Consider the following 14,767-nt stretch of genomic DNA (forward strand, 5'->3'; position numbering starts at 1 on the left):
GTTTGGAAACCGCTCTGCATAGCAAGTCGGTTGTGTCAAATCCACATCGAATACTGAACTTTGCTGTGTCCCTCCCATCAGTGATAGCTTGGAGAAGTACAGCCAGGGACTCTTCCAGGACCTGTGGCAGCACTTGTGCAACCGTATCCCACAAAGTGGGAATAACAGCCAAAAACCCATCCGATGTTCATGCAATGCCAGGCTGGCGGAAGAAAACATCTTCCAAATGAATACAGCTCTTGGGGAGCGGTAGGGAAAGTGCCTTGGGAGGAAGAGGCTTGGCCACCAAGCTCTCAGAGATAGTGTGCTGCGTGAAGTTTGGGTCCCCAGGTGCGGGGCAATGGCAGCGAGCAACTATCCTAGTCACAGGAGCCCCTGTGCTGGGTTTGGACCGGGTACCCAAAAGGACGTCAGTGAGAGCGTCACTTAATGGGAGTAGGGGTTCCGACGTGCAGATTCCCAATTGTTTCTCCTCAGTCAAGAGATAAGTGATGATAACCACCGCTGGCCTCACCCAAATCCTCACACCAGTCCAGACTCTGTTCGTCCTCATAGGGCTGGTATTCTTAAGGGTCCAGTGACCCCTCCCAGTCTTACCCGAGGCATAGTTCATGAAAAAGCTCAGGCTCCGATCTAGGAGGCAAGGCTCCTGCTGGCGTCAGAATCAACATCGGGCAACGTCCGTCGAGCTCTGTGTCGGAGTCAGGGATGACAATAGGGATGGCGCTGTGAAAGGTCGAGATGGCAAGACCAGAGTCAGTCCTGATGCAGGATTAAATCCCTGAGGCCCCGCCAAGGCCGATACCTCCAGTGCTGAACCAGATGGGGTCCCTTCTGACCCGGTGGGACCCAAAGGTACATTAACAGGGTCCGGCCGCCCAAATATTGAGGCATATGGCCTCATAGAACTCATTTAGTTGCGTTGGGGTCACACTAGCCTTTGGAAATTCGGGGAGACGCAGAGCTGGCACAGGTTCCAAGGAAGAAGGAAGAGAATGCCAAGGCTCTTTCGTCTCGTCTGCAGGCAGATGGAGAAGTTTAAGAGCGCTTCAACTTCTTGCCCTTTTTCTTGTGCCTCCCATCCGAGGACTTTGAATGGGACAAAAAAGGACTGCAGACTAAGTGAACTAACCCAGAACTTCCCCTCGACTGGGACCTCTACTTGTGCAAAGTCGCTTCCTGGGCCACTAGCAGCTTCAGGGACTGCTCCCTCAAAGCCTTCGGGGCAAAGGCCCAGCATTTGGAGCACAACTTGGTGTTGTGGTGGTGCTCCAGACATCCCAGACAGACAATGTGCGGGTCCGTCACAGACAGTGGTCGGTGACAGGCGCCGCAGGGCTTGAAACCCTACTTACATGAAGACATCTCAACACACCAGGGGGTAAGACCGCAAAAACCTCGGACAAAACGTCGAAAAAAGCCTGTCAAAAACGTCAAGAGTTGCTCTTCTCCCAATCAGCGCTGGCTGGCGCAGAAAGAAAAGAATGGACGTCAGCATACCTGGGTGGCACCTATATAGGTACTGCGACGTCACTTCTGGAGCAGACGACTGAGACAACAGACGTGGAGCCAATCAATGCCACCTACGAGCGTGCAGGGATACTGCTCATGAAAAATCTCCCGGATACAGTCTGACGCCTGGGGAAATTCAAAAGGTAAGGAATCTGTGGCTAGAAGTCTCTATTAGATATACATTTTTCAAATGCCATTGTGTCACTCATTAATATACACCAGCACCTATTTTCACATTAATTTCAATGGTAAACAATCATGATTGTAAATTGAATTCAGGCTATAATCTTTTCGAAATATTCCTTTGGACACATCACTTGGTGATCTCATCCTCTTGAGATTCCACTAATTCATAAAACACCTTTATCAGTGTATACCACCAATCTTAAATTTCTCCATGGTACGGTCCATGTGCAACATGTAAGATCCTTGCATACCAAGAAAAAAAAAACTACAATGTCCACACATTTCAAAAAATTCATCCTTGGCTTTCTATGCACAAAACAAATATATTGAAGTGCCCCCCATATTTTAAAGTTCTGGAACATCAGGAAATATTTTGACATACATAACCAAATATAGGATTTGATAACTAATAGTTTATTCTTTGTGCTGGGGAATAATTTTCTGTTAATGCACAAAAAACCACTCATTGTTAAACAATCACATCAGCGTTGTCGGAAATCATTATAGTTATACATGCCCACTTCTGCAGGAACTCATATATAGAGAGCTGGACCATCAAGACACAGATGGAGGGAACTTAATCCATAGCTGCCGTTTTATTAACTCCCTCACTCACTAGAGTTATCATTTTCACAGTTACCTTTTCAGTTGTTTACATTATTTTTAATACAGCAATATTTATAAATATAAAGCATTTTAGTAAAATCAAAATGTCTTAGTTAATACCATTCCTGAAAATAGAGACACAAACAACCATATTTAAATTAGAGGCAGCACTTCTGGACCTGAAACAAAGATATATTAACAGTGGGAAGGCCACTACGCCATACAGAAATAAACACTGACCAGAAATAGGCAACAGAAATTGCAGAGCAGTTAACCTGGTTAGCTCCACAACACAGGTGGTACAAATTGGGTGGCAAGGCTGGACAAATGCTTTTCTAGCCAACCATGAAAGAGACAGAAGATAGACCAATGGCTGATATTAGAGATGATGAGAACCTACTGCTCCACCCATGAGGCTCCTTGCATAGCCTGTGCATTCACAGGTAATTAGTCTACTTTATACACCATGGCACCTAGATATTGTGAAGTTTGTTCAAGACATCCAGAACTGTAAGCTTAGTAATTCAGAAAGAATTCCTAAATTCGAGCTCTGCTTGTAGAAATTTGTAGACTCTAGAAGACACGCTATTGGGGAAGAACCCCTGCCTGAATGGTAGCCTGGTTCAATGTTTAAGAAATTGTCCAAAATGACTGCCACTCTGTATGCAAAATGTTCTAGGAGGCATTAACAAATGAGTTCCATCTCAAAGCCCGTTTGCCCGCAGGCAAATGTCCTTATAGGCTGATCTCATTATTAAATGCAGAATTTGAAGTTCTTGCTAAGGTCTCACTGAACAGACTCAGGAGGGTCATCACATCACTTGATCAATTGTGCATCCAGACCTGAACAGCTTTAGGTCTTGTATAGAAACGTACAAAATGCATTAGCTCTTGCAGGGCGAATGTCGTGCCCTAATACAAACCAACCACAAAAATGCATTTGATACTTCAGCTTCAAACTACCTTTTTGTGAACCTTGCAAACATGAATTTAGATCCTTCAGGCAGTTAGAACCACGTACATGGAGCCAGGGATGTACTCTCTCATCCTTACTATTGAGCCTTTGGTGGAATGGATCAGGTGGGACACATTGGTCCAGGACTTCAGCTGGAAGGGACTTTAAGAGGTGTGTCCCTGTACACTGTTGTCCTTCTCATATATGTATGATGCCCAAGGTGGTCAGGCAGGAGACTTATGCAGGGGATTGCCACATTTGAGAGGTACTCTGGCCTAAAGTTAAACTGGGACAAGTGTGTCCTCTTTCAAAACAAAGTTGGGCACTAGCAACTTACTGGCAAACCAACCTGCGCTGTGAGACTGTACACTTTAAATTATTTGAAATTCAGGATCTATGTAGCCTATAATGCCATAACAGCCAAAAAGTGTACTTTTATGGAGACAGACTGCAGATTTCCCTGAGTCAGATGAGGCAGGTATGGAATGATCGCAATCTCTTGGCAGGACACTGGGTAATGGTCATCACCTTGACACCAAAAACAAAACCTTTGCCACCAAGAGGTATACGTGCCTTCATTGACAGTCTTCACCGCCTTTAGGATTTTTTTTTTTTAAACTTGATTGAGGTACATTTAGGTGTCGCACAACATTAAAGGCCATGTCACAAACTTCAAGGGTGTCACATGGGATGGAACAATTGTCATTGGATTCTGGGCAGCAAATTCAGTTTGCTCCGGAGCCTCTCCAATGTGGCTTGAAAGATGTGTGTAGGCTATTCGAGGTCAATGAATCATCTTCACAATGGCATGTCTCAATTTTCCTAGGATCTGATGAAATAAATGAAAATGGCGCAAAAGTGTAGAGACATTTTCAAACCTGTCTATTCGAAGGGTATTGCCCAGAGATCCCAGTTTCCCACATTGGGGGTAGAAATTGGACATTTTGCATTTTGAAATCTATCAGAAGAATACCCCAACCTGAGGAAATGCCATTTTGCATATCATTGTTGAGAAACTGTTCATGGTTTTCTACGAAGAATCAGCTCAGCCATTCTTCTTAGGAATTTTGAAGGCCGGGACGTTGAACTACTTTTAGGGTAAGGTTTCCCGCCAAGCACCAATTACAGACTGATTTGCTTACAAAGAATGAGTTCAGGATCTCAACACCTTGTTTGTTGAGATAGTTCACTGTGGTTGTGTTGTCCATCCTTGTTGTTTGCCAGATAAGTCATAAATGCCATGTAAGTCTGGCAAAAAGTCTGGCATGGCGTACAACAGTCAGTTTTCACAGCTTTCTAACTGATCCTCATATACATATATTAACACTAGGATACAAGTGCAAACTCTTAGCAGCACAAAAAATTATTTGGATTTACTAACTGTAGTAAAGTGAATTATTGTGAGACCACAGCATGTAATAATGTCACAATCTTTATTAGCTCGTTAGGATTTGTTAATCAAACCCTTAGCTCAGTACTGGGTAGCTGTGGTATAAAGCAGTCAGGAACAAGTGCAAAACATTTATAAGTACCAAAACAACAGTAAGAAACACAACACAATAAAATTCCAACTCCAATATATAAAAATAGAGTGTCTTTTTAGTTTTAAATAGACATCAAAAGGACAAAACTAACACGAGGGAGCAGATGTGTTATGTATCAAATTTAAGGAAAATTACTTTAATTTCATCTTTAGATCGTTGCAAGCAGTTTGTAGCTAATGGGCTACATTACCTGTTGGAACTTTCTTGGACTAGCTACAATGGGTTGAGAGCCAGTCAAGATCCATGGGGACAGTTATCTGTCGCTTTTAGCAGTCTCAGGGTTCTCCTTGGACAGCTCTATTTTTAACGTGGTCCAGTGAAGAAGTGGTCCTGATGCTAGAGATGCAAGATGCATCAAGGGTTGCCTCTGGCCTCAAGGGGTGGTGTGTTTGTCTTGCGTGTGTGCACATGCGTGAGGGTGTGGGGGGAGGGGGGGGGGGTGTATCCAGCATAATGAGGCACTCCTCCTGGAAAACCGGTCTTCCATCTGGTTATCCCCATCTGGACAAGATGCCAACCTATCTACAAGCACAAAGGAGCGGGAGGCAAAGGTCGGATCGTCATTTGCTTAAGTGAGGCTGCGGCCAACACCTGGTAGTCATCCAGCTGGATGAGGTCACATCTCCTCCCTTGAACAATTTTCTTTGTTCCCTGTTCTCGAGAGTGCTTCACCCTTCCTAGCAGACAGGCTGCATGTTGTCTCCAGTGACAACTGCTGCAGGTAGTCAGGAAAGAAAACACAAAAGAAACATGTCGTTTTTAGGTCTTGCCTAGGCAGAGCGCATGCGCGGTCTCTCCGAGACATCTAATAATCTTTATAGCGAGGGTAATACCGCCTGCTGCTTGCAATTGGCTTATTTACGATTTCCGGTCTCCCTATTGGTTGCTAGTCCGATGCATCACTTCCGTTTTTATCGGAAGCAGCACCGACCAACTACAGTTTCATTGCGCTGAAGCTGTTGGTATGTCATGTTTAGGGACTCCTTGTTTAAGCAATTGTAGGCTTTATATCAGAGCAGCGGGTCGCTCTTTTCCCCCTGCTCGACTTTTTATCTGGCGCTCACCCCCTTGCTTCTACATGCTTAGCCGCTCTACGCATGCCGAAAGACCCCAAGCGCCTGTGGCAGGACAACGCCATGCACAGCGGCATTGGCACTCATGGCCTCAAACGACCTAGTTTTTGGGCAAAAATTGCACGCGAGTATCAGCGAGAGCCCGCTGTGACTGTTCGGCACTATGTGTCTCCATCGCGTGCTGTTTACTCTGAGTGGCCGGTTTCAGCCAGCGCGAGCCCAGACTGATAAACAGCGCTTGCCCCCAGGGCGTGCCGGTATTCTGTGAGAGGCAGGTTTCAGCGCAGGGTCAGGGTCAGAGTCAGCGCGCTAGGCCAGCGTGGTTTGTGATTGCAGGGAGGCTGCAGCGTGTGCCCGCTGGGTCTAACCAGTCCTATCGCCAGGACAATAACAGGCGAAGTCCGCTGCCTCCGGCAACACTTCTCAACTAACCGTTCACCTCAGAATTTGTTGCGAGCAGTTACCTGGACACCGGCAACTAGGATACCACTCGAAGGAGTACTAGCCGCATTGGAGAGAGCTTTGGTTGTGTCGTCTTTAAGCAATTGCTACTTACATTGACATGCTCTTTTAGAAAGCACCGCAAGTCGTGCCAGGAGACTTGGCAGGGTTTTCCCCTTGGAATCAGCCTGTCAACTGATCACGTCACTGTGTGTGCCGTCACGCAAACACCAAGCACTGCGAGCCGGGCTAAGAGACTGGGCTCTGTTTTCTTCTATGCTTTGTGCTGGCAGCAGCAATTGTTCCTTGGGAGGCCTTGCTAATGAAATAAAGGTGATTCCATGTACAGTGATTAAGAGCAAGGAAACTCAGCGGCTATCTTATAGTCAATTTCTGAAGTAATTTATCTAAAACAAAGAAACTACATCCTTGTGTGGAAATTCTAGTGAATTATTGATTGCTACTAAAAGGAAAAGAGAATCAGTGGCAATCTTTCGAAGGCGCATGACCTATGGGACAATTGTAATCACTCAGTAGAAAAGTATTCACACAAAGAGGAAATAAAGTAACTATACAGAGTCTCTGGTGTAGTGTAAGATTCATTGAGTTCACAATGCAAGGTTATGACACCATCATTTTTAGGTCTTGCATAGGCCTCTATGCGCGCTGCTGTATCCCAACACAGATCTCTGTATAGCTCCTCTCCATTAGCACCACTATGCACACACATTTCCCATACAAATGAAACTGGAAGCGTCAAGGTGGCATTTTGATTGTAAAACGGCTGAGTGAACCAAAGACTCAAAATAAATTATTCAGTAGGAACTCGAGCCCCCATTGGATAAACGACAAGAAACCTATTAAGTAAATAATTCCAAGGTAGACAGACTTTTTGTCATTAAATTGTCAATAGACATCTAGGCCTCTATTGGTGAGTAGCCAGTGTGCTCGATTCGATAGCATCACACTCTTGATTCTGTTCATGGCAGGCTGATATCCTGCTGGGACCTGCAGAGCATGTCTCTCTGCATTACCAGCCTGCTTGGGGAACAAGCATTTGCAATGCAATAGGTCTCGCATTTATGCGAGTTTGAGCTATTGGCATTCTAAATGACGATGCCTTTTATTTATATTTTGGTTTTCAAAACAAACAAAAGGCATTGTCATTTACAATGTCATTAGCTTAAACTTGCGTAAATGCGAGACCTATTGCATTGCAAATGCTTGTTAACATTAAGCACCCTGCCTGGTGGATTACGAAGACCTTCCTTAGGGGTGGGCTTGATGATAAAAAGGAAGGATTTGGCCAGGCAAAGTTGTTTATTTTTCCATGTCGAATTGGCAGTTAGAAAGATGCCCGATTACTAACAAAATTTAAGTTACTGATCTTGGGTACTTCTGGTATTTTTTTATATTAGAGACTTAACAGTAAGTTAAACGAGCCAATTGGGTACTAGCCAACTATACATGTACTTTGGGATCAGAGCACATGAACTGGGGCCCGGACAGCAGCGCCCAGTGCACTGCAGAATCCCAAAGCCAGCAGCATCAATCCAGACACATGGGGGGGGGGGGGGTCGTAAATATTGCCATAGTTGGTGGTAGTGGGCATCCAGGAACCACTACAAAAGCAAGTGAAACCCACAAGTTTGGGATTATTCACAAACCTTTGCCATGCACACTTCCAACATGTGTACAGTCAAAGGTTCAGTCTGTCAAGAGCAGGATTAAGCCTGTACCCACAGTGGGAATGTGGACGGAACAGCCCCAAGATTTATGGGGTCTAGAAAAATATATGTTCCTCTATTGCGTAAAGTAAAAAAAAAGTTTAAAAATACAAAAGCATTTTCTTTTTCTTCCTGCAAGTGTCAATGCAAGTGTCAATGTAGATTTACTATATCTGCAGACATGCAATTCTTTTTGTGTAAATTTATGACTTTCAAGGCAGAGCCTTTGAGTATCACAGCCATCGATTTTGCAAAGCCAGATAAGAAAAACAAAAATAACCAATAACATTTTAAAAGTAGTAAAATGATTAGTTACCCAATACAAGGACATTGGCATAAAATAAATCTGGTATTTAGTAATCAACGCTTTTAGGCAACACAATCTAAATTAATTTGAATTGAGATTTGGAAAATTTAATACAGGCTATCCAAAGTTTTTCCCACTTTAGCAGAACCAAATTCTAAAACAAATTTTAAAAAGGCATCATTTCTGTGGAAAAATATAATCCTTCTGAATGTCAAACTGTTACAATTATCTACAACAGGGGTTTTATAGCCATCATGCAAATGATTAAATCTCAAAGTTTGGCAAAAAGAGATGGGACATCAAAATAGAATAGTCAATAATAAACGAAGCTCAAACAGCATTGAAATGCAGGTCACATTTTCCAAACGTAAACAAACCTTTGTGCAAACTACTACTACAGGAATGCCAAGGTTGTGCGTAAGCGTATCTTCCCCCAGAGGCAAAATTATGCTGTCTTCTCTGCCTTCTTGCGATGAAGGATTCCTTCTCTGTGGAGATGGTGGGAAAACATCTCCAGGCTCTTCATATTCTTGAAATTCTCTAACAACTAAAAATGAAGCAACATATATTAATATTAGTAGTTACCTTAAAGTCAGAATGTAACTCTTTCCAGATTTTATATAAGAAAGTGTTCAAATCCATGAAGGACAGGGATTAGATTATGCTTTTACTTTCTTCGTAGCTTAATATAGCACCCACCATTATATATGAACACCTGAAAGCAGTTTCAAATGTAATTTCCTGGAATAAGTAGGAATTAACAACTTTCAAACTGAAACCCTACCCACTTCTTTCTCTGTGGTGAACAGTTGACGACAAACTGAAATGATGGATTAGTCCTGTTTCAGCTCAGCACCAACATAAGTAGGATAATAAAGAAAATCAATCACCTGAAAATATCTCCCTGTAATCAAATGGTAGAAAAAAATATCAAGTACAAAATTATATCATAAAAGAGGAAGGAAAATGCAAATAGCAAACATTATATTTTAACAGTATGAAGACAAAACAAACGTTTGACCCATCCAGTGAGCGTGCACCCTTATTAGAACGGAAAATGTCCATGCACAACAGCTGAGAATTTTTACATTCATAACCAGGACCACTAGCAAGGATTATGCTTCTTCAAAGCTTCATAAAGAACTGTAGAGGCTACAGATAGTTTCGAAAAAGAAGCCCTTAAAAGTGAACTCAGCTGACCAGTCACCTGATTTCATAAGGTCTTTCAATCTCACAACTGCTAAAAGATATTAGTCACTTTAGCTCCTCTAGTAAAACGGAACCCAAACTGCTCCCAGCCTCTGATTTGACCCATTTCACTCTGAGCCAAAGTGGGGGTTGTAACAGGGGCAATATGTTTTGGAAATATTAGGAACAGTCTTTCTCTACTGTGCCTGAACTCCCTCATCCTGTCCTCATGAGCTTGAAATGAGTCATATAGTGAATGATGTCCCAATGGATTTTACAACCCAGACATTAAACAAGAGAACATTTCAGAACGTCCATTGTTGCCATTTTTTAATGATGGAAGACTGGGTAAGACAACCAGATTTGTACTATTCAAATAAGAGCTGAAATAGGAAATTGTCCTAATTCTAACACTTGGTTCTCCTAACAGTGTTGGAGGTGACACCTTCTCAAGTGAACATCCTGCCTTCAACATCCACAGCTCTAATATCACAATATGTCCTGAAAGAGATTAGAGACAATAATATGGGCAACTGCCTGTTCTGGGACGGGAGGCCGCGCATTGCTCTGGCTAAATTGACGCTCCCGTGGTACGATGGGGGGGTCGCCCTCCCGGACATTAAACGGTATTACTGGGCCACCCAACTGGCTGCAATTAATCATGGCCTTTACGGGCCCGCCTTGAACCCGGCGTTTGAGATGGACAAGATGCTCCTGCCCGGTGGCGACTACAATCGAGCGCTTTACTCTGCCGCGCCCAGCCCCCGTCTGACGGGACCGACGCGTGTCATGGTGCGTGTCTGGCACGCGGCTAATGCAGCTATGGGGTGGAAGGACCGTTTGACCCGGGCGTCACCGCTATATGCGTCAGAGAGGTTGGGCTCCCTGTGGACATCGAAGGGCTTTGAGAAGTGGGACACGATCGGAATCAGCACTGTGGGAGATCTCTGGACGAGGGGGGGATTCAAGACTTTTGCGACGCTGCAGACGGAGTTTCAGCTGCAGGGCAGTGAGTACTTTCGGTACCTACAAGTCCGCCATGCGCTGGGCTCCGTCTTCCCGGATGTCGCGTCCATTCCGGAGTCTTCCCCCCTGGAGGACAGAGTGCTGGATGGCCATGTCCCAGACAGCACGATCTCCCTCATATATAAAAAACTGATCAACGACAGATCGTGCCTGCTGACTAGTCTCCGCGAGGCCTGGGTTGCCGACGGGCTAGAGCTGGACGACGAGGATTGGATTTCCGCGGTGGCCTCTCCAAAAGAGGTGGCCATCCCGGCTCGCCTTCGTTTCGTCCAGCTTAAGATCCTTCACCGGGTTTACGTGACGGGGCCAAGGCTTCTACGTATGGGCTTTGCTGGTGACGGAATGTGTAAGCGTGGCTGTGGCGCGTTGGCAACTTTCATGCATATACTGTGGGAGTGCCCAAAGGTGGAGCGATTCTGGCGTGGTGTGCATGAGGTCCTGCGTGTGGTTACGCGTGTCGCGCTGTTGCCTGAAGCGAGGAGATGCTTGCTGAATGTGTGGGAACCAAATGACTATTCGGTCCCGCAGACGCGGTGGGTGACTCTGGGATACATGATAGCTAAGCGTGACATTGCTCAATTGTGGGGATCCCAGAGGCCCCCTGCGGTGTTGGCCTGGAAAGAACATATGGATTGGTGTATGTTTCGTGAAAAGGTGGTGTATGTGGCGAGGGGTAAGCCTGGGGCGTGGGTGAAAATCTGGGGCCCCTGGAACGCCTACCGCGGGGGTATTTGTGAGCCGCCACAGCTACCGGCTGCCTCGCCTGCTCCGTCTCCCTAGATGGCCCCCCTCCCTTGGCCTTGGGCACGCGGTCCCCCAGTCCCTGATCTATTCCCATTCCCCTCTCCAGAGTTCTGCTGCTGGTTGGGATCCCCCACTTATGGAGCACGTGCTGTCACTTTGGATCGCGGGTTGCCTTGCGGGTGTGGTTTTTTGTGTTGTTTTGTTAAAAGGGAACCGTACTGTGGGCATGGAGCTATGCGGCCTGCAACATTGATTTCTCCTGTTTTGCTAATCTGCACTGCCAAGAGACTCTTACTGTATGTATGCAATATGCTTTTGTCACTCTAGCGGCCGGCCGAGTGGTTGTAGGCCCATACCTGTAACTTTTTCAAACTGCAATAAACGGTTTCAAAAAAAAAATAATAATAATATGGGCAACTTAGGGGGCAACTGTTTCTAAGTCAGAGCCTCATTAAAAGGCCAGGTCTTCATAAATCTTAAGACCACAGACTCTCCAGAACTTTGAACAGGGATTCTGGAGGAACCAAGAACCAAACTGCACTGAGCATCCTGTATACTAAGGGATTTTCCCCAACAGGACAACTGGCAACCAAAAAATGATCTGTCAAAATGACGAACCTGCATGACATTACCAACCGGTAAATCGGTCATCCGGCCAGTTCATAAAAAATTTTAAAAAATCAGAATTCATACTAACTGGATCGAAACCCCATTATAGACACAAAGGCAACCATCTTTTCCATGCAGTATTGCATCTTCTGTGAGTGTTTTTGGTACAGATTAATTGATGTAGAATGAAGGTTGTTCTAAAATCAATCAATCAATCATTCATTTATAGAGCGCGCTACTCACCCGTGGGGGTCTCAAGGCTCTGTTGGGGGGGGGGGGGGGGGAGGTGCTGCTACTGCTCGAACAGCCAGGTCTTGGGTAGCCTCCTGAAGGTCAGAAGGTCTTCAATCTGCCGTAGTAGGATGGGGAGAGCATTCCAGGACTTGGCAGCGAGGTAGGAGAACAATCTACCGCCGGTGGCTGTTCTTCGGATGCGGGGGGCGGTGGCGGGGAGAGGTCTGCGGAGCGGAGCTGGAGGTTTGAGGTGTAGAAGGTGAGTCGTCTGTTGAGGTATGTTGGTCTAGTGTTTGAGTGCCTTGTGTGCGTGGGTGAGGAGCTTGAAAGTGATCCTTTTCTTGACAGAAAGCCAGTGCAAAACTCTCAGGTGGGGTGTGATGTGGCTGTGGCGAGGGACGTCAAGAATCAGGTGTGCCGAGGCGTTCTGTATGCGTTGCAGTCGTTTCAGCAGTTTGGCCGGGGCTCCTGCGTAGAGGGCGTTTCCGTAGTCCAGTCTGCTGCTGACGAGAGCCTGGGTGACCGTTTTTCTAGTGTCGGTGGGGATCCACCTGTAGATCTTTCGGAGCAGGCGGAGGGTGTTGAAACAGGAGGATGAGATGGCGTTGACTTGCTTGGTCATGGAGAGTGTTGAGTCAAGGATGAATCCCAGGTTGCGTGCATGGTCGGAGCTGCGCCCAGGGCAGTCGGCCACCAGGAGTCGTCCCAGGCTGAGGGGGTGGAGCCGAGGAGGACCTCCGTCTTGAACGAGTTCAGTTTCAGACGGCTATTCTTCATGCATTCAGCGATGGCTTTCATTCCTTCGTGGAGGTTGGTTTTGGCGGTGCAAGGGTCTTTGGTGAGAGAGAGGATCAGCTGTGTGTTGTCGGCGTAGGAGATGATGTTGAGGTGGTGTAGTCTGGCGACGCGGGCGAGCGGGGCCATATAGATGTTGAACAGGGTTGGGCTGAGGGATGATCCTTGGGGCACGCCACAGATGATTTTGAATGCTTTGGATCGGATGGGGAGAGGGGGGGGGGGGGGGAGGCGGGCGCTCTGAGTTCTGCCGGAGAGGAAGGAGGTGGTCCAGTCCAGTGCTTTGCCGCAGATTCCTGTGTCGTGGAGGCGAGTGCGTAGGGTGCGGTGACAGACTGTGTCGAAAGCAGCTGAGAGGTCTAAGAAGATGAGGGCCGCGGCCTCGCCGTTGTCCAGCAGGGTCCTGATGTCGTCGGTGGCGGCGATGAGGGCCGTTTCGGTGCTGTAGTTGCTGCGGAACACAGACTGGGATGGGTCTAGGATGTTGTTCTCCTCGAGGTAGTGAGTCAGTTGTCTGTTGACGGTTTTCTCGATGACCTTCGCCAGGAACTGGAGCAGGGAGATGGGCCAGAAGTTCTTGAGGTCCCTTGGGTCTGCCTTGGGTTTCTTGAGCAAGGCGTTGATTCCAGCGTACTTCCAGCTCTCTGGGAAGGTCGCGGTCTCGAAGGAGATGTTGATGGCCATGCGGAGGTGGGGTGCGATGGTGGCGCTGGCTTTGTTGAAGATGTGGTGAGGGCATGGGTCTGACGGGGAGCCGGAGTGGATGGTGTTCATGATTTTGATGGTATCGTCGTCGTTGATGTTAGTCCATGCGAGCAGGGGGTTGCTGTGGGTGGTGGTCGTGGGGTCCGCGGTGTCGTAGGCTGCCGTGGTGGTCTGGATGTCGAAGCGGTCGTGGATGTCTGCGATCTTGCGGTGGAAGAAGGAGGCAAGGGAGTTGCACAGGTCTTGTGATGGTGGGATGTTTCTGGAGTTGGAGAGTTCTTTCACAATGTTGAAGAGCTCTCTGCTATTGTGTGCGTTGTTGTTGAGATGGTCTTTGAAGGAGGTCTTTTTAGCGGATCTGATGAGGTGATGGTGTTGGGGTGTGGCTTTTTTGTAGGCTGCTTGGTTCACCGGTGTCTGTTCAGGATGCCATTTCTTCTCCAGTGTTCGGCAGTTTTGTTTGGAGGTCTGGAGGTCCGCGGTGAACCAGCTGTTGGGGTGTCTGTTGGAGGGGTTCTTGACCGGGGCGAGGGTGTTGGCGCAGTCGTCGATCCAGTGTCTGAGGTTGCTGGCGGCGGCGTCCGGGTCGGTAGGGTCAGTGGGTGGGCTCTGGGCGAGGGTGGTGGTTAGTTGGTCTTCGGTGATTTTGCTCCAGCAGCGGCGGGGGATCTGTTGGGTGTGGTTTTGCGTGGTGGGTTTCCGGAAGGTGAAGTGGATGCAGGGATGGTCGGTCCAGTGGAGTTCGGAGGTATGGCTGGAGAAGTGGGAGCTTGCGGAGAAGATAGGATCCAGCGTGTGGCCAGCGGAGTGGGTGGGCGCTGTCACGAGCTGTCTGAGTCAGAGGTTGGCGAGGTTGTCGATCAGGGTGGTGGAGTTGGTGTCGTTGTTTGAGGTGGAAGTTCAGGTCCCCGAGGAGGATGTAGTCTGTGGAGGAGAGGGCGTGTGTACTGACTAAGTCGGCGATGGAGTCGCTGAACTGTGGTCGGGGTCCGGGTGGTCTGTAGATTTGGGTTCCTCTGAGGGTGGTGTTGGGGTTGGTGTGGATCTGGAAGTGCAGGTGTTCGGCGGTGTTGAGGGTGTCGTAGGAGTTGGTAGAGACTTTGAGGGTGGACTTG

The 14,767-nt window shown here is 47.1% G+C and overlaps 1 protein-coding gene across 1 annotated transcript in view; it reads right to left on the reverse strand.

The window, feature by feature from the left end:
- DYNC1LI1 (dynein cytoplasmic 1 light intermediate chain 1) overlaps nucleotides 1-14,767 on the reverse strand; it is a 596,637-nt gene that overhangs the window by 349,346 nt on the left and 232,524 nt on the right. Inside the window, exon 5 of the mRNA XM_085630582.1 lies at nucleotides 8,729-8,898. Coding sequence (XP_085486708.1) covers nucleotides 8,729-8,898 — 170 coding nt within the window. The remainder of the gene's footprint in view (nucleotides 1-8,728; nucleotides 8,899-14,767) is intronic.

Source organism: Triturus cristatus, chromosome 10 (assembly GCF_964204655.1).
Source record: "Triturus cristatus chromosome 10, aTriCri1.1, whole genome shotgun sequence".
Lineage (NCBI taxonomy): Eukaryota > Metazoa > Chordata > Amphibia > Caudata > Salamandridae > Triturus > Triturus cristatus.